Here is a 22,335-nt window from a genome sequence, read left to right on the forward strand (position 1 = left end):
CCCCCAGGCTAGGATAGGCAGTCTCCTCCTCCCTCCCCAGTCCTCCACCAGCCAAGACGGCTTCCAGCAGTTGGGAGGATGCTCTAGGAACCACTGCCTCCCTGGTACCACCTTCCCCTCTCTGGGAGCTCTCTGGGAGGGGATCCTAGCTCTGCAGAGCTATAGGACATCCAACATGCCAAGGCATCCATGTTTCTGAGGCCCACAGATTGAAGAGATTGCCTAAAGCCACACAGCTCCACATGGCAGTCATGAGCCTAGACAGGGAATTCAGGCCTGATACCCACTCCAGAGCCTTCTGCCCTGAAACTTGCCTATCCAGCAACTCCTGTCTCCAAACAGAAGAAAGGGAATTCTGGAATTGTTTACCAGACCCAATCCAAAGAGTCATAAGAACAATGAATTACCCAGGGAACTCAGAGGGGCATGTTGACTGTCCCAGGCTCCAGGCCCTGGGTCAACAACAAAGAGGCTGCTCACCAGCCCAGAACTGATGCAACAATCTCCGCTATCACCAGCCACCATTTCTTGAGCTCTTCACATATCTTTATTCCTCACACCCATCTGTGTGGCAGCCATTACTTGCATTATTTTATAGGTGAGGAAACAGGTACCAGAGGTGAAGTGAATTTCCAGGGCACACAGCTAGTAAGTGCCAGAGCCAATATTTGAATCCAGGTCTGTTTGAAGTCAAAGCATCTACTCCTTCTCACTTGGCCCTGACATGAGACTCTGGGCCGAAGCCCTAATACCACTTCCATAGAAGTGGTCACTTCCTTCCAGAAAACAGCCTAAAAAAGACAACAAAACCAGATCTACTTGAGTACAGGGAAATCGAATGGAAATATCAAACTAAAGCCCTATAAACAGAAAAGTGATTTTTATCAAACCCTGTGCTTTCGTGTCGGCAAGATCATTTTGACAACCACCAGATTCTCTGCAATTAGGTCATGCCTGTCCCCACTTGGCCCCCACCCTGCAGGGCCCTAGCTCTGATTGTTAAGGCCCCCTTCTAAGGTTTCAGAGAGAACCAGAGCAGACTCAGGTTCGTTGGAGCAGGATTATAGAAAGAGGGCTAGATTGGGGTCAGAAAACCTTGGTTCTAGTTTGTCCCTACTCTACTGGTTTTTGGTAAGGCCTTGGCCTGTGAGTTGGCTGGCTGTACTTTAGTTTTTCTATCTATAGAATGGGCAAAAGTCGTTACTCTCCAGCTTATTCAACAGGGATAGGGAGCCGAGCCTGCAATACAAACATAAACTGCTTCTCAGGCTTGGGGAAGATAATACAGTTACCGACCATGGCCTGGCCAGACAGCTGGTCTGGTGGCCAGTTGGCAGTCTCCAGGTCCTGAGGCCCCTCCCAGAGAACTATCGGGGAAGGTGGTACCAGGGAGGCAGTGGATCCTAGAGCATCCTCCCAGCTGCTAGAAGCCGTCTTCTCTGGTGGGGGAGGGAGGAGGAGACCGCCTATCCTAGCCTGGGGGCAGCTGATGATAACAATAAAAATAGCAATGCTGCTAGTTCTTGAGGGCCCACTCTGGGGTGGCACTTCTTATGCTGTATCTCATTAAATTAACTCAATCAATCCTAGAGCATCCTCCCAGCTGCTAGAAGCCGTCTTCTCTGGTGGGGGAGGGAGGAGGAGACCGCCTATCCTAGCCTGGGGGCAGCTGATGATAACAATAAAAATAGCAATGCTGCTAGTTCTTGAGGGCCCACTCTGGGGTGGCACTTCTTATGCTGTATCTCATTAAACTATCTCAATCAGGGTTTGGCGTAGCTACTGACATCACATCCCCCACCCACCCTGCCAATCCCTCCTTTTAAAGCTGAACACAATGGAGGGGCTGAGGAAACCAAGGTGGAGAAACTGGGTGTGGTCCCCAAATCACATTAGAGATCCAGGGCCCACCACGTTGCACATACATCCGGGAGGGGGATTCTGATACAGGTATCAGTTACGTACCTGGGGGAACTGACCGTTTTCTTCATAGCTGTGGGAGACCATACCCATTCATCTCACCATCAAAGGCCCATCACGTGACTGGGTGATGCTCCACCGATAATGCTCCCCAGCTCTGTCCAGTTCTTTTTTTTTTTTTTTCCTTTTTGTCTTTTTTTGTGACCGGTAACGGGATCGCAACCTTCGGTGTTGCGCCCGCACCGTGCTCAACCAGTGAGTGGACCGGTCTCTATATGGGATCCGAACCCTCGGCGGGAGCGCCGCCGCACTCCCAAGCACCGCACTCTACTGAGTGCGCCACCGGGCCGGCCCTCTGTCCAGTTCTACAAATCCAGACCAATCAGAGACTTCCTGAGTAGCTGGTTCCCACTCTGGCTTCAGGGAGCAGTGTTGTGGTGGTTCACAGGGTGGCTCAGGGGGATGTTACATACCCACACCTCCATCAGCCCTCACAGCCCCACTACAAATAAACAGACAGTCTAAGAGAACAATGTGTGTTTGGGGAGCAAGTGCAGGGTTAAGACAAGGCCTTTGGCTCCCCTTCAAACCTGATTGCCACTTCTAAACCTGTCTGTTATACACATTCAGCAGCTTCCAAAGGAACCAAACCTTGGATCATTCCCAGGAGCCTCAGCCCTTCCCCAGCCTAACCTTGGGGTCCTGTGTCTGTACTGACCTGCCTGCTATACACAGGCAGGCCTGATGTTAGGTGAGAGCCTGATGTCACACAGAACCAGACAATAGCAGCACGATCAGGAACCTCAGGGATCATCTATCCTACATTCCCTTTGAACAGATGATGAAGGCCAACAATAGGAAGTGACTTGCCCAAGGTCACTCAGATAGTAAGTGCCAAAGCCAGGCCTTGAACCTGGATTTTCTGACTCCCAGTGCTCTTCTTACTTCATAAGTCTGGTAAGGAGGGTCTCTCCTGTATCTCATCTCCTGCCCCCATGAAGCTTTTGAGATGCAGTCCAGCAACCTAAGAGAAGTGAGAGGAGCTGGGCTCACTCCTGGGCAACTTGCCTGGGGTACTGGTGCCCAGCTTTTGCTCCAGAAGTGACTTCGAGGGGCTGGGTGGGTAGCAGGAGGCCATTAGGACCCAGAAGCTCTCAGAGCATCCTTCTCTGCCGGCTGCCTCTCACTGCTCACTGCAGTGGTTTGGGCTTCAGCAGCCTTGGAGAAGCATCAGCTGAGAGGAGCTATCACATGGGAGCCGGGAGCTGCTCAGCAAAGGTAGGAGTTGCCGACTAGGCCAGGAACGGGGGCCAGACCCAGGGCCTAGTGATGAGTGCTGAGGTACCTGACAGAAAAGTAGCATTCCAAGGTCCAGACCATCCTACCTTACAGTGGGTAGTTTTGTCAAAGGATGGGTTCCCAGGTATCCCAAAGGTGGTACTGGGATGTGGGCATCTCTAAAGCCTAGAGATGGGGGGTTAATCAATTCCTGCTGGCAGGAGTACCCACATCCTTTAGACGGCCTTTTCCATCTGTCTTGCTCCATGTCATAGAGATGGGTCCCCCATATCCTAGGAATGGGTTCTTTGGCAACCAGGCTGATGGGCAACTGTGTCCTGGGCATGGGCAACTCTGCTGGGAAGAGGTGTTGTAGCTACCCAGAAATCTCCCCTGGCTTAGGAGGGGCATGCTCTTGTCTGAAGGAAGGCTGGGCTCGGGTCCCTGGGATGGGAGCTCTGTATCTGGGAAACAGGTGCATGTGAATCCCAACGACACCTCTCTGTGGCCTTGGGCTCGGCACTATGTACATCTTGCATCCTGAAATAAACATGTTTGTAACTTGACCATGCCCCTGCTAGATACCCAGACCTCAGTCCCTACAGTGGCAATGGCTTCCAGGTCCTGAGAGGTCCCAGAGGTGAGGGGGGTGTTGTTGGAAGGAAGCAATGGGAGGACAAGAGCATTGGAGAGGGGGCAGGTAGAAAGCATGATGATATGAGCTGGAGTGGGTGGGTGAGGCTCCCTGGGTTTCCCCTATAAAATTGTTACCCCACAGCGCTCCCCTCCATAGCCCCAGTCCATTGGTGAGAGAGTGCTGAGTAGCCACGTATATTGGTCTATTAGGAAGTAAATTGGAATCCTGGAATTTAGGAGTCATTGTGGAGATACTAGCAAGACTGATGGGGCTGTGAAAAAGAGAAATGTCCAATGCCCACTTGCCTGGGGCTCCATCATGGCTGCACGGCACCCCTCCATCTCCACATGGGACATGTCTGTTTCACTCAGTCTAAGACTCTGGGTGGGCCCTCCAAGATCAGACTCTTGATGTTTCCCCAGACATGCTGGGCCTTTCCTCCTTTAGTTACCAGGGACTCAGAGCACATCTTCTGGGCCCTACTCACAGGTAGAAGGGATGGGTAAATCACGGCACTTGGATAAGGGGCAACAATGCTTTGCCTAGTATTTCTTTCAGGCATTTTCCCTAGTAGACTGTCTAATGAGAAGCTGATGTCTCCACTTTGGTGCCTATATGCATCTTCCCTGCAGACCTTGAGTCTATGTGGCTATCATAACTGTGAAATGAGCTTTCTGCTCTCCCTGGAGAGAGACACATCTCTAGGCAGTTGTCCAAAATTAGGGTGGCCTCGAGTACAGCAAGTGGGATTACCCTTTCCAGAAGAGACTCCCCTGGCTGGCACACAGCTGAGTGACTGAATATTCTTGGAGTTTGTACTAGAGGGGCAGAGATTCTACTGATCAGTCTGAGTTTGATTCGATTCACAAAACTGTATTGAGCACCTACTGCATGCATGGCGTGTTAGAATTTGGATTAATGTAAGGTTTGTGGTAACACCAAAAACCAACAGTAATTTTAAGACTATAACTGTGGAGGAGAGTAGGACCTGTCCAGCCATGTGGTCTTCTTTACTGCAGTCATAGAAATGATGGGTTTTTCAACTGAGTGACTACCAGGCCCTCCACAGCCCAGGAACTCACAGAGTAATCAAATGTTACCACGTGTAGGAATCTTGGAGGTCATTCAGTCCAACTCTCCCATTTCACAGATGAGCAAACTGTGGCCCAGGGAACTAGGAAGTTGTCTACAGAAAGGCCATCTGACTTGGCATGTCTGCAGTTGGCTTTTAATTTGCATAACTCAGCACATTATACTGAGGGAATCTGGACTGCAAGAATACTATGCGTAAATGAGGACATCATGCTAAGTGAAATAAGCCAATCACAGAAAGACAAATACTGCGTATTCCCACTTATATGAAGTATTTAAAAGCAGTCCAACTCATAGAAGCAGAAAGTAGAATGATGATTGTCAGGGACTGGAGGGAAACGGAAATGGGGAGCTGCTGTTTAATGAGCATAGAGCTTCAGTTAAGCAAGATAAAAAATTTCTAGAGATCTTCTGTACAACATGCACATAGTCAACAATACTGGACACTTAAATTTTTAAGTGGGTAGATTTCATATTATGTATTTTTTTTTTTTTTTTAAAGATGACCGGTAAGGGGATCTTAACCCTTGACTTGGTGTTGTCAGCACCACGCTCACCCAGTGAGCGAACCGGCCATCCCTATATGGGATCCGAACCCGTGGCCTTGGTGTTATCAGCACTGCACTCTCCTGAGTGAGCCACAGGCCGGCCCGAAAAAAAATTTTTAATTACATTGGGCAACCTATTTCAAATAAATACAAACGCAACATGGATAATGAGGCACAGATTTGATCTTCTATTTGATCAGGAGAAATGAGAGATGCTGAAACCACAGACTTCCTCCTCTCCCAACTTCTTCAGTTTTCTTCTGTTTTATGCTCACAAACTTCCATGATCAGTCTTCTACCCACTCTCACACCTACTCACCCTCTGACACAGGTGCCTGCTTCCCACTTGTTCTGTGACTGTGGTAACAGTCCAGAATCAAGAGGGCTTTGGGCCAGGGATCCTCTGAGAGTCAGCTGCAGTGACCAGAGATCTGGGGAGCTGGGGAGTGGGAGGATAGGAGCAGCTCCTCTTCCACGGGTAGGGGCACAGTGGCCTTGAGAAGTTAATGAATGGGAAAGGAAGGGCAGCTTTAAAGTGGCTTCTGCCCTTTCGCTTTGGGAGCAGTGAGGCTGGATGAGCTGGCCTCCCAGTTTCCTTCCAGCTGGGACATTTTGTTTTCGCTGTTTCTTCTCAATATTCCCAAAGTGGCAGCTCTTTGTCTTGGGAGTGGTGATGTCAGCAGGGACTAAAGTTCAGCCCCCTTTTCAGGTGATAGCCCTAGAGCAGAGAGAGACATTTTTAGAGACAGTTCAAATTCAACAACTATTTACTGGATGCCTATTACATTCCAGCCAACATGGAGGGCACCTTCATGCACAGCATGGCATGATGGGCAAAAGTGCTGGCCCTGTGGCCAGACTGCCTGGTTAGGTACCCAGACCTTGCCACTTACTATCTGTGTGACCTTGGGTAAGTTACTTAACCTCTCTAGGCTTCAGTTTCATCCCTGGCCGAATGGGGATAAGAACAATATCTATCTCATAGGGTTGTGTGAGGATTAAAATGAGTTAATATATGTATAGTGCCCAGAACAGGGCCTGGCAGGTGGAAAGCACCATATAATTGTTACTGCTTATTCGTATTGTTATTAATAGATCACACAGGATCCTCCAAACACAGTTGTGAAGTAGGTATTATTCCCTTCATTTTACAGATGCCTTTATGAGGAAACTGAAGTTCAGAAGAGTCACAGAGTTAGTAATGCCCAGACCTGGGACTGGAAGTCAAATCTTGTGCTCCTTCTACTCCCCACCAGCTCCTGCCATTCTGAGTCAAGAAATCAGGAAATTTACATAAGCAATCATAAAACTTGTGCACTATCCCAGGGCTCAGCAAAACCCTGGGAAAGGGAGACAGCATTAGAATCCCTGGATAACAATCCCGGAAAGGGGAAAAGGGTATGGAGAACAGAGGAAAGGAAGTGGAAAAGGAGGAGCTGGAGGCCACTCAAAAGGTGGAGTGTTGAGTGGGCAAGGCTCCCACCTCTCTCACGTCTCCTGCTTTTTTGCAGTCACCAAGGCAGACCCTGGAGCTACCTTTTGCCAGAAAGGGGATATAAGCCTGAGCCCTCAGCTGCCTGGCCTAGCACTCTGTACACAAACAAGCCCTAAGGCTGGTGATAAGAGCCTGACCGAGAGGCTCCAGCAGGAGGTGCCCCCAACAAAACTGGGAAGCCTGTGCCTGGGCTTGCCATCCCAGGGTATCTGGACTAGGATGGGGGATGGGCCTGTGACAGGAGGTGCCCTGGGTGTCCTCTTTCGGCCCCATGGAGTCCTCACCCATTCCCCAGTCATCAGGAAACTCTTCTACTTTAGGGAGGGTCCCTCAAACCCCAGGTCCCTCTACTGCCAGCGGAGTCCCAGAGGTGGGGCTGCGGGACATAGCTTCAGAATCTGTGGCTCTCTTCTTCATGCTCCTGCTGGACTTGACTGCTGTGGCTGGCAATGCTGCTGTGATGGCTGTTATTGCCAAGACACCCGCCCTCCGAAAATTTGTCTTTGTCTTCCACCTCTGCCTGGTGGACCTGATGGCCGCCCTGACCCTCATGCCCCTGGCCATGCTCTCCAGCTCCGCCCTCTTTGACCATGCCCTCTTTGGGGAGGTGGCCTGTCGCCTCTACTTGTTCCTGAGTGTATGCTTTGTCAGCCTGGCCATCCTCTCTGTGTCGGCAATCAACGTGGAGCGCTATTATTACGTGGTCCACCCCATGCGCTATGAGGTGCGCATGACGCTGGGGCTGGTGGCCTCTGTGCTGGTGGGTGTGTGGGTGAAAGCCTTGGCCATGGCATCTGTGCCAGTGTTGGGGAGGGTCTCCTGGGAGGAAGGAGCTCCCAGGGTCCCCCCAGGCTGTTCACTCCAATGGAGCCACAGTGCCTACTGCCAGCTTTTTGTGGTTGTCTTTGCTGTCCTTTACTTCTTGTTGCCCCTGCTCCTCATCCTTGTGGTCTACTGCAGCATGTTCCGAGTGGCTCGTGTGGCTGCCATGCAGCATGGGCCACTGCCCACATGGATGGAGACACCCCGGCAACGCTCCGAGTCTCTCAGCAGCCGCTCCACTATGGTCACCAGCTCAGGGGCCCCCCAGACCACCCCACACCGGACGTTTGGAGGAGGGAAGGCGGCAGTGGTCCTCCTGGCTGTGGGGGGACAGTTCTTGCTCTGTTGGTTGCCCTATTTCTCTTTCCACCTCTACGTTGCCCTGAGTGCTCAGCCCATTTCGACTGGGCAGGTGGAGAGTGTGGTGACCTGGATTGGCTACTTTTGCTTCACTTCCAACCCTTTCTTCTATGGATGTCTCAACCGGCAGATCCGGGGGGAGCTCAGCAAGCAGTTTGTCTGCTTCTTCAAGCCAGCTCCAGAGGAAGAGCTAAGGCTGCCTAGCCGGGAGGGATCCATTGAGGAGAATTTCCTGCAGTTCCTTCAGGGGACTGGCTGTCCCACCGAGTCCTGGGTTTCCCGACCGCTACCCAGCCCCAAGCAGGAGCCACCTGCTGTTGACTTTCGAATCCCAGGCCAGATAGCTGAGGAGACCTCTGAGTTCCTGGAGCAGCAACTCACCAGTGACATCATCATGTCAGACAGCTACCTCCGTCCTGCCCCCTCACCCCGGCTGGAATCATGATGGGCCACTGGACACTTGGAGGGAGATGGGACTGGGGGCTGGTTATGATCGCAAGGACCACCTTGTGGGATCACCTTTTCCCAGCTGGCTGGGGCTGGGATTGGGGTCTCCATGCACAGCTTTTGCATAATGGTTCCTGTGTCAGGAACAGAGCCAACAGGATGGATGTGTGGCAAAAGCCTTGGATTTGGCTGTGTCTTTGACTACTGGGGGAGGGATCCTGGGTATGGTGAGGCGGTGACGAGAAGAAAGGGTCACAAAGGTGAGGTGAAGCCTCTCAACCAGTGAACTTTCCATGCCTCAGCAAGAAGGGTAGGAGTTGGAGGATACAGGGCAACAGGCCAAGTTTGGAATTATTCTGGGGGCCATTTAGGATATTTTATTTTTCAGTGTAATTGTCCAGGGCAGTAATTGCACCTAAGCAAGGTAAGAAAATGACCTGTGTCTTCTCATTCCTTGCTAGATTTAAAAAGAACTACATGACATCCAAGTGTTTCCATTTATGTCAATAGATCTTTTTTTCTAGTTTTATACCTGAGATTTCCTAAAAATGAGAGGACCAGCATGGTTTGTTATTCTTTTCCTGAGTTTGGCCAGAGGCAAGGGGAAATAGCAATTAGGGTACATGGAGTAGAAGACAGGAAAGCTGACTGCAGCTCTCTCCCTCCCACTCTACAGGAAAAGCCCTCTGTTCTATTTTTCTGTCTCCCTCCTGCACACAGGAGATCAAATATGAGGCTTGATCTCAGCAGAGACATGAATAAGACAGGATGGCTTTTTCTCCGTCTTTCAGAATGAAGAACTAGAATGATTAGCAGGTCGGATGGTTGAGGGTGGTGGTTAGCATTTGAATTGCTAAGGCAGATGGATACAGAGGCCAGGTAATCATCCTAATCAATAATACTGCAAATCTTTTCTTTCCAGGACTGGCTTCCCTGATCTCTCTCCTCATGGCAGTGACCCACCTCCAGCTTCCTGGACAATCGGGTACAAGAGACTAAGGTTGGGAATGGGAAGGGTGGGGTTTCCATGGTCCATTAAATGCCTCTCTACTTCCATTCATCGCTCTCAAAATTAGCTTCAGTGACAAAGACTTAAATCTCTCTCCTAACTGCAGCCCTGGGTTGGAAAGAGGGCACAGGAGCTGGGCTCAGCTGTTCACTGATTGAGACTGTAGGAACAGTGTTGGGTGGTATTTTCAACAGAGAGGGAATAATTGCAAACTGGACAGGACATCCATCTGGGATCACCTGTTCATCCCACTTCCCTCAGTTGAATCAGGTAACACTAAAGAATAAGGAAGGTCCAAAGGGTGGTGTGGTCTGTATTTGAACAAATTCCTGGCTCACTGAGCATCAAAGGGGGAAAATGGACTGATGGGAGTGGGATAGTTTCCCCTTTGAACAGCCAATAAATAATTTCATGATAAAAAGTCATACTGATATCAACATTGACTCCTTCAGTTCAATTCAGTGCATAATAGTTAAACACCCACTATTCCCTGAGACCCACACTGAGGATGTGCAGTTACTGTCTTCGAGCAGTTCATAGTATAATTTCATCAGATCCTTGTATTTTTAACAGAGCATTTAGATCTGATAAAGTACTATAACATGTGTTTGAGAAATATATTGGAAAATATATCCATGGTTCTAACTTCCCAGAGTTCAGTCCATTCCAGCAAGATACCTACATGGAAGTTTCCTGCAGATTGTGGAAAATGTAGGGTTGTAAATGAAACTCTCTAGGGAAGAAAAAAAATTATTAAATGAAACTGAGAAAACAGAGCTTTTCCTCTCTTGATCTAGGAAAATTTCCAGGTTTCTGTCTTCCTACCACTAAATTATTATTCTAGTCTAGTGCCTATTACATGGAGGAAGTTTTTTAAAAGGATAATATGTAATACAAGGAGAGTCCTTTGTGATTGAAAAACCATGCTCACCTCTCTCCTTCCTTTTAAAATAAATTCATATTGAAGAATCTCATTCCTAGATGGGGGAAAAACATCAGGAATCAGCTAGTAGAACCACAGCACTGCCAGCAGGTGGCAGTGTGAGTCCAGTGGAAATAGGAAAGCCGTGTGTATGTGGGGGAAGGGGGAGAAAAGGGAGGGCATCAAACATTGCCTGGCAGCCATTTTGTTAATTTATTTTGCCTTTTCCTTGGCCTTTGACCTCTGACTTTTCCTTCACGTACATCAAAGAAGAAAGTTTTAAGTGCAAGGATATCTCTAATTCAGGCTGAAATTTCCTGACACTGTGATCTCCCTGGCGTTTATTACAGAGTTTGACACACATGGATTATTTTGCTATTTATTTTTCCCTGTAGGGGTGAATTATAAGGGAAATTAAAATTTCTGTTTTATTATGCTGAGAACTTTCCCAGCAATTACTGCTATGACCACCTTCCAGGAGTTTTCTAGTAACCAGGATGGCTTGATAAAGTTCAATATGTAATCCTTAGCTCTGAAAGCTGTTCTTGGACAAAACCTCACCACTCGAGTCTCTTAAGGCTCAACATTCTGAGGCAACTATACTTTCAACTACTTTTGCCTGCATCCTGGTGGTGCTGGGGTGACTCTCAATCCTAGATGAAAACCGCAGAGTTTCTGTTGTTAGATGTCCCTAGGCAATATCCTCTACGGGGCATGGTAGAAAAGGGATGAATTTGGAATCAGACAGATCTACTTAACTCATTGTGTGAACTTGGGAAAGCTGCTTTATTTTTCTGAGCCTATTTCCTCATCTGTAAAAATGGGGATCATTATTACCTACCTCACAGGGTTGTTGTGAGGATTAAAAGAGATGGGATGTGGAAGCACCTAGCCATACCTGGCAAACAGGTACTCAATAAATATTGGTTTTTCTTCCCTTTCCTCTTGCCCTTTTTCCCCATAAATATTGATAACGGAAAAGTAGTCCCTTTCATTCTAACAGTTATTTGGGAATGAGTGGGAGATTTTTCAAACTTTGAAGAATTGGCACTGATAAAGTTTATGGTGGATGAACCCGTTTAAAGTGGCTCTAATTAATGAATCATCAGTATATAGACTTTTCTGTTGGGGCCTTATATTCTAAGGTTTAGATTCTATTAGGGAAATAATGTAATTTTTAATCACAGGAAAAGGTTTTAGGCGCTGCAAAAATGTTCTCCTCCCTAGAATGTATAGTGAGAGTAATTGTGGGGCTATTTGGCAGTACAGCTAATTTAGGACCACCTTCAAGGTAGTACCCAGGATTATCAGCAAAAGAGGGTATCAGTCTGGGGCTTTCACAGGGAATTTGTTAATTTTCAAGTGATACAAAAACTGAGACGCAAATTTTACTAAACTTCCCTTTTTGTGCGGTACCACAACAGGAAAGTTTGGTAGGAGATTCACAGGATGCTCTTGTGTGTTTCGGGGTGTGGAGCTGGGGTTGGCTTGGTAGAAGTCCGAAGGCCCTACCATAGAGCGATCTGGCTTATATTGGACAAAAGGGCAGCATGGAAATTTTACCGAGGAACTGCACGCTTACCTTTCAGATTATAGAATATCTGCGAGCGATTTCAAGTGGCCCTTTGCCAGCTTAGGAGATAGGCAAATTTCAAGCCCGCAGAAATTCGTACATAATAGCACGAGGACCAGGACAAACTTTGAGAGTAGGAGGCCATGGACTAAAGTCCTAGGCTTGGCCGGTGTTACAGATCTCAGACGTGAGGTGCTGCAGGGGCCAAGCTGGGCAGTTTGCTCACATCTCATAGATCGGACCGCGACAAGCCGGCAGAGAAAGTGTCGCACACTTGGGCAAGGGTCCCGGATCCCACAACCAGAGATCAAAGGGGGTTTTCTGGCTAGCGAGAAATTCTCAGCAGAAATTCCCGTACGGGCTGTGGGCTCTTATTCGGAATCCGGCCTCCCCTCCTAACTCGTGGTGTGACTTCGGGAGAGCACCATGAGCTGGAGGCCCCGGTTTTCCTATATTTATCCAAATCAGATAGCCGAAAAGGTAAAAGAGAACTAAAGTTGAGTGGCGAACAGCAAGTTTTAGAGAACGTCGCACTTCTGCAGAACCTCCGCCCAGCCCCGCCGCCCGTTCCCTGGGACTTCCGCTTTCGGTCTCACCTCTTCTCCTAGAGCCAGAGTGGTTCAAGCGGTAACGGCCGCGGGGCGTCGCCGGAAGTGTCGTAAACGTCGGATATCCGGTTCCTCTGGGCGCTAGGGGAGCTGATGAAGAGGGCCGCCGCCCAGCAGTAGACGCTCTCTCTGCCAGCTGAGTCGCACTTGCCGCGGTGTGTGAGTGAGCCCGGGCCCGGTCCCCTCTCCCGCCGCCGCCATGGGCTGCACGTTGAGCGCCGAAGACAAGGCGGCGGTGGAGCGGAGCAAGATGATCGATCGCAACTTGCGGGAGGACGGGGAGAAAGCGGCCAAAGAAGTGAAGCTGCTGCTTCTCGGTGAGGGGCTGGGGGCGGGGCTGGAGTGGTGGTCGGGAGAGCGCAGACACTTGGGGAGGCCTGAGCGGGGTCTGGCCTGGCCAGGGGAAAGGACCCCAAAGGGATCTGGAGGGCGTGCCGGACATGGGGCGGGGTGTTGGGGTTGGTGGCTGAGGCCCGGGAGAGCGTGATTAGGGGGTGGGGTTTGGGGGTTGTAGGAATTAGGCCGGAGAGGGTGTGACTCCGGTATGGAACTGCGTTTAGCGAAGAGAGCTTGGGAGTATGGGGCGGTGGGACATTGAGACTGTGTTAGGAATATGGGGAAAACTCATAAAGGAAGAGCAGTTATTAAGGAAGATTTTGCATTGGGTTGGGGCTTGTTGGTAACAAGGAGGACGGGATAGAATATATGTTGAGTTTGTATAATGGTTTGTGAGTTTGGAGCGTGGTGATACTTTGTGACAGGATAAAGCTGGGAGACGTGAATGATTAATATAAATAGATAGGCGGGGACAGAGTGGTCACATAAGAATCCTCTTATTTGTTGGAGAGTGCGCGTTTTGAACTGTTATGTGAGTAAGGTGAAGGAACCCTGGATTATCTGGGAACGTGAAAGTACATGGTTGAGATTAAATGGCAAGTTCTCAGGTATAGAGGTAAGGAGTTTGGGTGCAGAGGCCGTTTATACTTTTCCACCTTTTTCTATCATTTTTATTCTCTTAAGCCTTTATAACTCCTTTCCCTGTTTCTATTTTTATCATTTTATTATTTTGTTTGGCGGCTGGCCAGTGCGGGGATCCGAACCAAGATCGATGTTTTAACCCTGCTCTCTAACCAACTGAGCTAACCAACCAGCCCATTCCCCTGTTTTTTAATAGGATGGGGGGGGGGTATAAGCTGAGGAAATTTAAAGAATGACTTGTTTGAGGTTTGTGGCAGGAGCTGTAGTGGACAATGGATTACACATTGGAAATTGCTGAATAGTTGAGTTGCTAGGGGTGATTGCAGTGGGAATGGAATTATTTTAGGATTAATTATGGAATTGATATATTTACAGTAAAGACAGATTTCTGGTGACCTGGTTTTTATCTTTTTTGGTCTCTTCAAAGCAAAAATATTGGCTTCGGAAATTACTGTTCATGTTACCTGTTACTCGTTTTAAGTGGCTTTTGTGTACAAGTCAGATGTATTTTACTCAGCATCATTTAGTTTTAAAAATTTTGAGAGGCTCAATAAATCATGTAAAGTACCCTGGCATTAGCTTACCGGTAAGTCAAGCCACGTTTCTTCATTATTAGTGTTTTCTAGCGATCCGTTAGAGAAGAGTAAGTACGAGGAATAGTTTCTGTAAGCAATAGAACTTTACGTTTTAAAACAATTTACTTTTGAGAAAAAGGATTCACATTACGGAAAGTGCCAAATTTTCATGGTATAAAGCTCCAAAGGACAGACTGTACCATCATACCCAAGACTTATTTTGTACTCCAGGATTTGCTGATTGTTAACATACTTAGTTGTTTCTACATGCGTTAACATACTTAGTTGTTTGTAGATTGCAGAAACTCTGGTAACAGCTTTTTTTTGGATATAGGGGAAAAGATATGCATTGGAGCTTGAGCCTCCAGATTGAATACCTGAACTTCCAGAAGACATGAATTCAAATTGTAGTTCTATATTGCCAGTGTCTGCAAGGATATAAAAGGTATCTTTTCTGGATGAGCATGGTCCCTGGTACATAGTAGGTCATCCTTAAATATTTACTGTTAACCAGCATAAGCCAGCTAATGTTGGACATTGGTCTTGGTCCTTTTAGAAGTTTGATATAAACCTCAACACTCAAGACATTAGCATTTTCTGTACTGATTGATTGGTTATGAAATTAAAGGTGTAGTCTCAATTTCTGTGAGTGATTTGATTTACATTGACCATCAGAGATCCCCTTAGGACATTATCCTATTGTAATACAGTTGTAAGCTGTGAGCCTTTCCTCCAAATAACAGAATTTGGCAGGCAGAATTTCGGCAAGCAGAACTAGTTCAAATGTCTAGAAAAATCTTTATTCAGGACTTTATAAATAGTGCATTTAATTCAAAACAAAATTAAGCACATGACGACTTAGGGAGCTGGAAAAGCAGTAAGCAAAAATCAGAGTACTAAAATGTACTTTCCTTTTAATTTTTACCAACTTCATTGTTTTTTAAGTAAGTGTTTTTGTGTTCTTGAGCAAGTAAAATCAACAAAATCAAGTGGGTTGCAGAGAGAGATACTCTTGCTTCACACGTATCATAATAGCACATATGAAATTAAAGTTATATTCTGTGCTATTTCTATAAACAAAATGCACCCAGTGCAGTATATAAATAATTTTCTTTTTGCTGTAGAATATTTCCTTTGATGTACATGTAAGTCATTTTTATTTTATTACTGTGAAACTATTGAACTTAGTTTATTTATTTATTTATTTTATTATTATTTTTTTTAAAGATGACCGGTAAGGGGATCTTAACCCTTGACTTGGTGGTGTCAGCACCGCGCTCAGCCAGCGAGCGAACCGGCCATCCCTATGTGGGATCCGAACCCGGGGCCTTGGTGTTATCAGCACCGCACTTTCCCGAGTGAGCCACGGGCCGGCCCCGATTGAACTTAGTTTAAGTTGAGATCTCCGTACTTACTCTTGTCTCTCCTGGCACATAACGTATTTTCTTCCTTATAGGGATGCAGTTTAGCATAGTGATTAACAGCGTAGGCTCTTAAGTCAGAATGCCTCAAATCCTAATTCCCATCTACCAGCTGTAACCTTACTACTTCCTTTCTCTCTGCCTCAGTTTTCTTATCTTTGAAATAGAGAAAATACTTCATAAGATTGCTCTGAGGATTAAATATGATAATGATATAAAGCAGAATATAGCCTGGCACATAGTACTAGCTCAATGAATTTTAGCTATTATTGTTATGATTAAATCAAAGCGAATGTTACAGATTATAGGTACTATAGAAATTCAAATTAGGAAGTGGTGTGGGCTGAATTAGTTAAGAAAGACTAGTATTAGTATTGTAATTCTTCCTTTGATTACTTTTGGTTTGAGTTGCCTTTAGATGTTATTGGGATGATGTTGATATGCCAAATTAGTGTTTAATCACAATAGTTTATTGAAAGACAAAATTATATTATGCAGAGCTTCACAACCAGTGTGAAGTGCATAGGATGGTGTACAGGTATGCTGTTTGCAAATTTTTTAATGGTATCGAAATTTTAAATCGTTTTTGTAACTTCAAAATTTTATAACAGTTAATGGACATAAAGGATGAGTACATTTTGTAATGACAAATATCCCGACTATGATTTGATCACCACATATTGTGCACAAATACTGATAGTCAATTCTGTACTCCACAAATATGTATAGTCAATTGTTTCAATAAAAAAATTTTTATAACAGCTGAAATAATATTTGAAATTTTTGGTATGATTTCTCTGTAAACTTCCTGAAATTGGTAATTAGAAAAAAATTTATTTGGAAGGTTTATGCCAATTCAGTATTTAATATAATCTGTAATAACTTTGTACTTTTTTATGTCATAATTTCATAATATAAAGAAAATTTTTTTTCACCAACCCCTCCAGCTTATCCCAATGAGCCCTACAAATATTATCATTTTCAGTGTATGCCATGATGTGACAAAAAGCTGGGAAGCACTGGTATAATGGACAAGAGCACTGCTTTTGGATTCACACAAAACTGAATTCACAGGAGCTAGCCGGTTAGCTCAGCTGGTTAGAGCATGGTATTATAACACCCAGGGTCAAGGGTTCAAATACCCATACCCGCAGCTGCCATAAATAAAAAAAAGAGCAAAAAACTGAATTCAGTTCTCAACTCTTATTTACTATCTGTGAGACCCAGAGCAAGTAACTTAACCATATGAATCATAATTTTCACATATGTAAAGTAGGGATGATGGTGCCTTTTTTATAATATGAAATGGGATGTGTGTAAAATGCTTAGTATTAGTGCGTAGCAAATAGTAAATATCCAATAATTGATAACTCCTGTCTATAATGATGTTTGTGAGGCTTATTATTTTAGCTACTTTTTTTTTTCAGGGATGTTTCAGACAGATACTTGCTTATTTTTCTTTTTTTTTTTTCATATTAATATTCTCTTTTCAGAGATCTTCAAAGTATTTTACAAATATTCTTTTGTGGTGAAAGGAATTAAATGTTATCATTTAGTTTTGTACGTTATTGAATGATCTACTCCTGTGCTATCTCCAAATTTCCATTTCTTGATATTTCCCTTTAGTATGTCCTGAGAAAACATTATTATACAAAATAAGATTAATGCTTTGTTCTTTAGGATTTTTGCTGATGTGTTGTGGCAAAAATTAACTCACATGCAAAGAATTGGAATCATGTAATTTACTTAAACCCTGTATTATACAATTGATTATTCGTAAAGTTCTGCATATTACTGACTGAATCTGCTTATTATTGAAAATAAGATTGTCCTTTGATAATTATCCTATTACATTATATCCTCCTATAGGATATTTTTTATAATATTTGCCATTTATATGGGATAAGGTTCATAGACAGCTAAATTTCTTGTGAGGATGCATCTTGTGTCTGAAGGGGAAAAAAGAAATTGGTATAAAAAACAGAAATTGCATTGCAGAAAAAAGGTTTTTTATTTTTAAATAAGCACTTATACTTTGTATTATGTATTTAATTACATTCATTACTTTTGCAGTCTGAGAATATGGTACTTTTCAGGAATCTTCCCTGAGTATGCTATTCCCGTAGTACAGTAATGACCATAGAGCAGGGTGCTTAGTACTTATTAGATTTGAAAGGGCATGTAACGTTCTAATCAGTACTGCAACTGTGTTTCTTTTTTTTTTTTTTTTTCCTTTTTGTCTTTTTTCGTGACCGGCAACGGATCGCAACCCTCAGTGTCGTGCCCGCACCGGACCGGGACTGGCAACGGGATCGCAACCCTCGGTGTTGCTCCCGCACCTCGCTCAGCCAGTGAGCGGCCGGTCTGCATGTGGGATCCGAACCCTCGGCGGGAGTGCCGCCGCGCTCCCAAGCAGTGCACTGTAGCAGTGCGCCACCAGGCCAGCCTCTGTGTTTCTTTAAAAAGTAATTTTTAGCCTATTAAACTTATTTGCACCATTACAAAAAAATATTTTAGGTTTTGAACAGTTGCTTGTGATCAAAATTGTTCCTACTGGACAGAACTTTTTTGGACAAGATTAGTGGAATATGAAGCCCTATGCTGTTTACTGTGTTCTTTGCCCATGGTGCTCAGCTGCTTCATCCTCTAGTTTCTTGGGAAGGAAAACAGAATTGGTTGGTTTCTACAGGTATTTCCTTTTTTCCTACCCTCTCTCTCTTCTCTCCCTGGTTTCTTCCACAGCATGTTTTTTTTGTTGTTGTTTGTTTTTAATCTGGGTGCATATAGCCCTAAGGGCTTCAGAGGATCCATGAACTTTGTAAATTGTTAGCAAAATTTGTGGTTGTGTGCATTTCTCTGGGGAGGGGAGCCTTTTTTTTTTTTTCCATTGGTTTCTTCCACAATACTACCTACCCTCCAGTCTAAAGTCCCTCATCTGTGACCAGGAAAACGCAATATAAAGAGACAGTTGCAGGAAAATCAGTAGCCACGCAAAAATGGAGTGTTCAGATTGCAAAAGAAAAAACCTAGACGTTGTAAGAATCCAGATGAGTCTTTTTTTTTTTTTTGTCTTTTAGAGAACAGTTTTTTACTTGGGATTTTTGAGAAATCTGTTTTCTGTACTGGTGAAGGCTCCGCTTTCTCTTCTTCCCTCAGTGAGTTAATGAACTACTACTTGCTGCCACTTAGCCTAAGTTAATATATCCAATACAGAACTTGCCTTCCCTCTTCACTTCTATCCCCCAAATCCACCTCTTGTGAACTTTTCTGTTCTGGCACCAGCATTCTCAACATCATCCAGGCTGAAAACTGCATTTGTTTTTAACTCTTCTCTTGCTCTCATCTCTTATAACTAGTCATTTGCCAAGCCCTGTGACTTACTCATTACCAGATTTCAGATTTGTGGATTTCATGGGCCAGCAAAATTTTTTAAAAAAAGACTTACTAGAATTCCAATAGTTTAGTTTTCTTAGTAAATACATTTTTAAAATATCTCACACTGGTGTCAGTTATGATGACTCTTTAGTTTCCTTTCTTCCATTAAATCTTTTTGATATTCTGAATTGATATGATTTGTTCCTCTCCTTTTGAAACTTCATAGTACTTTTTATGCCACTTATCTGCCTTATAGTATTGTTATTTATACATTTAGCTGCTTCTAACTATGTGGTTCTTTAGGTGGGAGGACTAAGAATTTCTTATTTTAATATCTATTGCAGGACCCTATACAATGCTAAGGTGTTTTGCCTGGAAGGAACAGGAATACCACTTATACCAGTACAAGTAAAAGAGAAGTTTATTGAAAAGACACAGTAGGCACCTTCATAGGCCTTAGACATCCAAGTATAGATAAGAAATGAAATATACACAGGTCACATGTACATGGATTGTGATACACTTGCTTTCCCTTCCCCCCATTTTTCCTAGAGCAGAATGGCTACTTGCTCTGCTTTGATGGTAGTCACCTCTTCAGATCAGCTTTCTCTGCTCACTTATGACTTTTTTGCAGTCCCTCCCTCACCCCCAATCTTCAACTCTGGTTTACTCTGACAACTTATGTGGCTTACACAGTGCCTGACTAGTAGTTCAAAAGTTTCATGTCATCTGGCTCAGGCTCCCAGGATCCCTATTCCAGGTTCCTGGGAAAGAGTGTAAGATTCCAGTCTTGTCAGGTGCCCATCACAATCTGTTCATCTGTAGTGGGGGTTATAGGTTGATGGGGTATCATGAATTTTTTTTTTTTTTTTTAAGCAATATCAAGCATTTATTTGAACAAGTTGTTCCAGATAAAATAACATAGCTGCTCTTGGCAAAGTTATAAACATTGTTTAGGAAATAATACAGAATTATATGGGAGAGGGCATTAATAAAGCATCTGATACAGAATTTATTTATTTATTTATTTTATTATTTTTTTTTGTTAAATTTTTATTTTGTCAATATACACTGTATATGATTATTATGGCCCATCACCGACACCTCCCTCCCTCCTCCCTCTCTCCCCTCCCCCCCAAGAATGTCCTTTCCGTTTGCTTGTTGTAACAACTTCATGAAAGTATAGTTGTTATATCTTCTTCCGGGTATCATGAATTTTATAGGGCTGATCCTTTCAAGGACTGGGGTGGTCCAAATTCTCTATTAAAGGGCATGACCAGAGAGTTAATGATTAATAAATACATGACAGTACCCACCACCTAGCAGACATTCATTAAATATAAGTTGAACAAAATTGGATGAGTTGGAAATATTGAGGAGCTAAACATATTACTGCTTTAGTTTCTCATGAATTCATGAGAACATGCCTGCTTATTCTCAATACTATTGTCATTTTGTATAGATGGGAGATATAATTAAATTCAAGTTTAAAATTAAATTGCAGTAGGGTGCAGGAATTTTTTTTTTTGACCGGTAAGGGGATTGCAACCCTCGGCATAGTGTTGTCTGCACCACACTCAGCCAGTGAGTGCACTGGCCATCCCTATATAGGATCCGAACCCATGGCCTCGGTGCTACCAGTGTTGTACTCTCCCAAGTGAGCCACGGGGCCGGCCCAGGGTGCAGGATTTTAAACTCTTGTTATCAATGCATCCAACTCAGAATAGTTCATGTCACCTGAATTTAATTACCTTCAATTTTAATTAGGAATCTTTTTTTAAAAAAATGCTTACTCGGACAGTCAGTTCAGGGTATATGCTTCATCATCACTCCTGCTTTTTCCTTGCTGATTTCCCCTCTTCTACTTTTATGAGAACCTGAACATTGTCCAAAGCTAAGGAAAGAGGTAAACAGATAATTTCCTTCTTATTAACAAGCTTGCTCATAGCTTTTTATTAGAGAGTAGCTAAAAACATTTGGCAAAGTAGATTGCTCATAGATTGAAGCTATCCATGCTGTCTTCACCTTTTGTTTACTTAGTTTAATTTTATTGGAAAGTGGGGGCTTGTTGGGGGAAGTGGGGAGGTAAAAGGCTTTAAGTACTCAGGAGCTAGAATATTAGCAATAAAGACCAAAAAATAAAAACGTTGTGAGTCTCATAATAAAAAATGTCTAGAACAGTGGGCACTAAATTTGTTCAGACTGAAGTTTGTTTTAAAATTTGTTTTCTAGCCAGCAGAATATAGTGGACTGGCGATAATTAAATACATCTCTTTGAACTGATAGCTCAATTCAGAAATAGGAGATACTGTGTAATAATAGAAGACAAAGAGCAAAGAGACTGCAAGTTGGGAGATTAGTCCTAATCGCTGAGCTTCATGTTCCTTTTTCTGCACCAGTGAGGGGTTTAAATTGGACCCCATAGGTCCCTTGTCTGTGAAGTTAATATTATTAGTCAGATGGAATATTTTAGTAAGTTATGAAGAGAGGCCTATTTTTGTGTTGTTGTTTCTCCTCTTCTTGAGTTTGATTAGTTTGATTGAAATTAGTTTAGCATTCATAAAGCTGCTTAGGAAGACAGTTAAAAACTGAAGTTAAAGGCCTGAAAGACATAAATTCATAATGTAAAATGTTCAAAAAAAAAAAAAGAAAGAAAGAAAGAAAGAAAAAGAAATTGTTCTAGTATTTGATTTTCCCTCCGATTTTAATTGTCATCATTTTGGTATAGTTCTTTTTCAGTGTTTAGCAAGGTAAAGCTATCTTTAAGTCTTTATCTATCCAGGTGATCCTATTACTTGTTTAGTAATCAGCTGTATCATTTCCGTAATTCAAGCTGCTTGAATTGAATAACATTGTGTTGGGATCACTGTTCTAATTCTGATACAGTGCTCTAATTCTGATACAGTGCTCTATGTAAATGAAATATTCTATTTTTCATGACTTTCTGTTAAGTTATAACAGAAATTAATACATCTGATGTGAACTAAGCAAAGAAGTATACCCAGAAGACCAAATTTGTTTGACTTGTACCTGAATAATGGCCTAGTAATCTTAGAAACAAATTTCAGGAGAGCTGGTCTTTAGCTCTCAACTTCCTTTGTTCCAAATTAGACTTGGAAGATACTTAAAGGTTTAAGAAAGATTGTTAAGGATAAGCTGAGATGTTATTGTGTTTATTGATCCATTACTATTTTGCTCCTGTGGGCCTCTTTTTGTCACCATGTCATATTTTCAAATGGATAAATGTTTTTAATACTCATATAAAAAGGCTTTTC

The 22,335-nt window shown here is 44.0% G+C and overlaps 2 protein-coding genes and 1 long non-coding RNA gene across 3 annotated transcripts in view; 2 read left to right on the forward strand and 1 right to left on the reverse strand.

Annotated features, from left to right (window-relative positions):
• The first annotated feature begins 3,115 nt into the window (after positions 1-3,115).
• GPR61 (G protein-coupled receptor 61) lies at positions 3,116-10,033 on the forward strand. Its single transcript, XM_008566581.1, has 3 exons — positions 3,116-3,198; positions 6,630-8,859; positions 9,522-10,033. The coding sequence occupies exon 2, from the start codon at positions 7,242-7,244 to the stop codon at positions 8,595-8,597; it is 1,356 nt and encodes a 451-aa protein (XP_008564803.1). The 5' UTR covers positions 3,116-3,198; positions 6,630-7,241; the 3' UTR covers positions 8,598-8,859; positions 9,522-10,033.
• Positions 5,641-12,787, reverse strand: LOC103585570. The gene is made up of 2 exons (XR_550084.1): positions 12,700-12,787; positions 5,641-6,193 (listed from the first exon to the last, which is right to left on the reverse strand). It is a non-coding gene; the product is annotated as an uncharacterized LOC103585570 (long non-coding RNA).
• GNAI3 (guanine nucleotide binding protein (G protein), alpha inhibiting activity polypeptide 3) overlaps positions 12,769-22,335 on the forward strand; it is a 43,830-nt gene continuing 34,263 nt past the window's right edge. Inside the window, exon 1 of the mRNA XM_008566564.1 lies at positions 12,769-13,028. Within this exon, the coding sequence (XP_008564786.1) occupies positions 12,911-13,028 (118 nt within the window). The 5' untranslated portion in view covers positions 12,769-12,910. The remainder of the gene's footprint in view (positions 13,029-22,335) is intronic.

This window comes from Galeopterus variegatus, unplaced genomic scaffold (genome assembly GCF_000696425.1).
Source record: "Galeopterus variegatus unplaced genomic scaffold, G_variegatus-3.0.2 Scaffold16, whole genome shotgun sequence".
Lineage (NCBI taxonomy): Eukaryota > Metazoa > Chordata > Mammalia > Dermoptera > Cynocephalidae > Galeopterus > Galeopterus variegatus.

Bases quoted from the DNA above. Each gene is read 5' to 3' on its own strand.
- GPR61 (XM_008566581.1), top strand. From the start codon at position 7,242: ATGGAGTCCTCACCCATTCCCCAGTCATCAGGAAACTCTTCTACTTTA.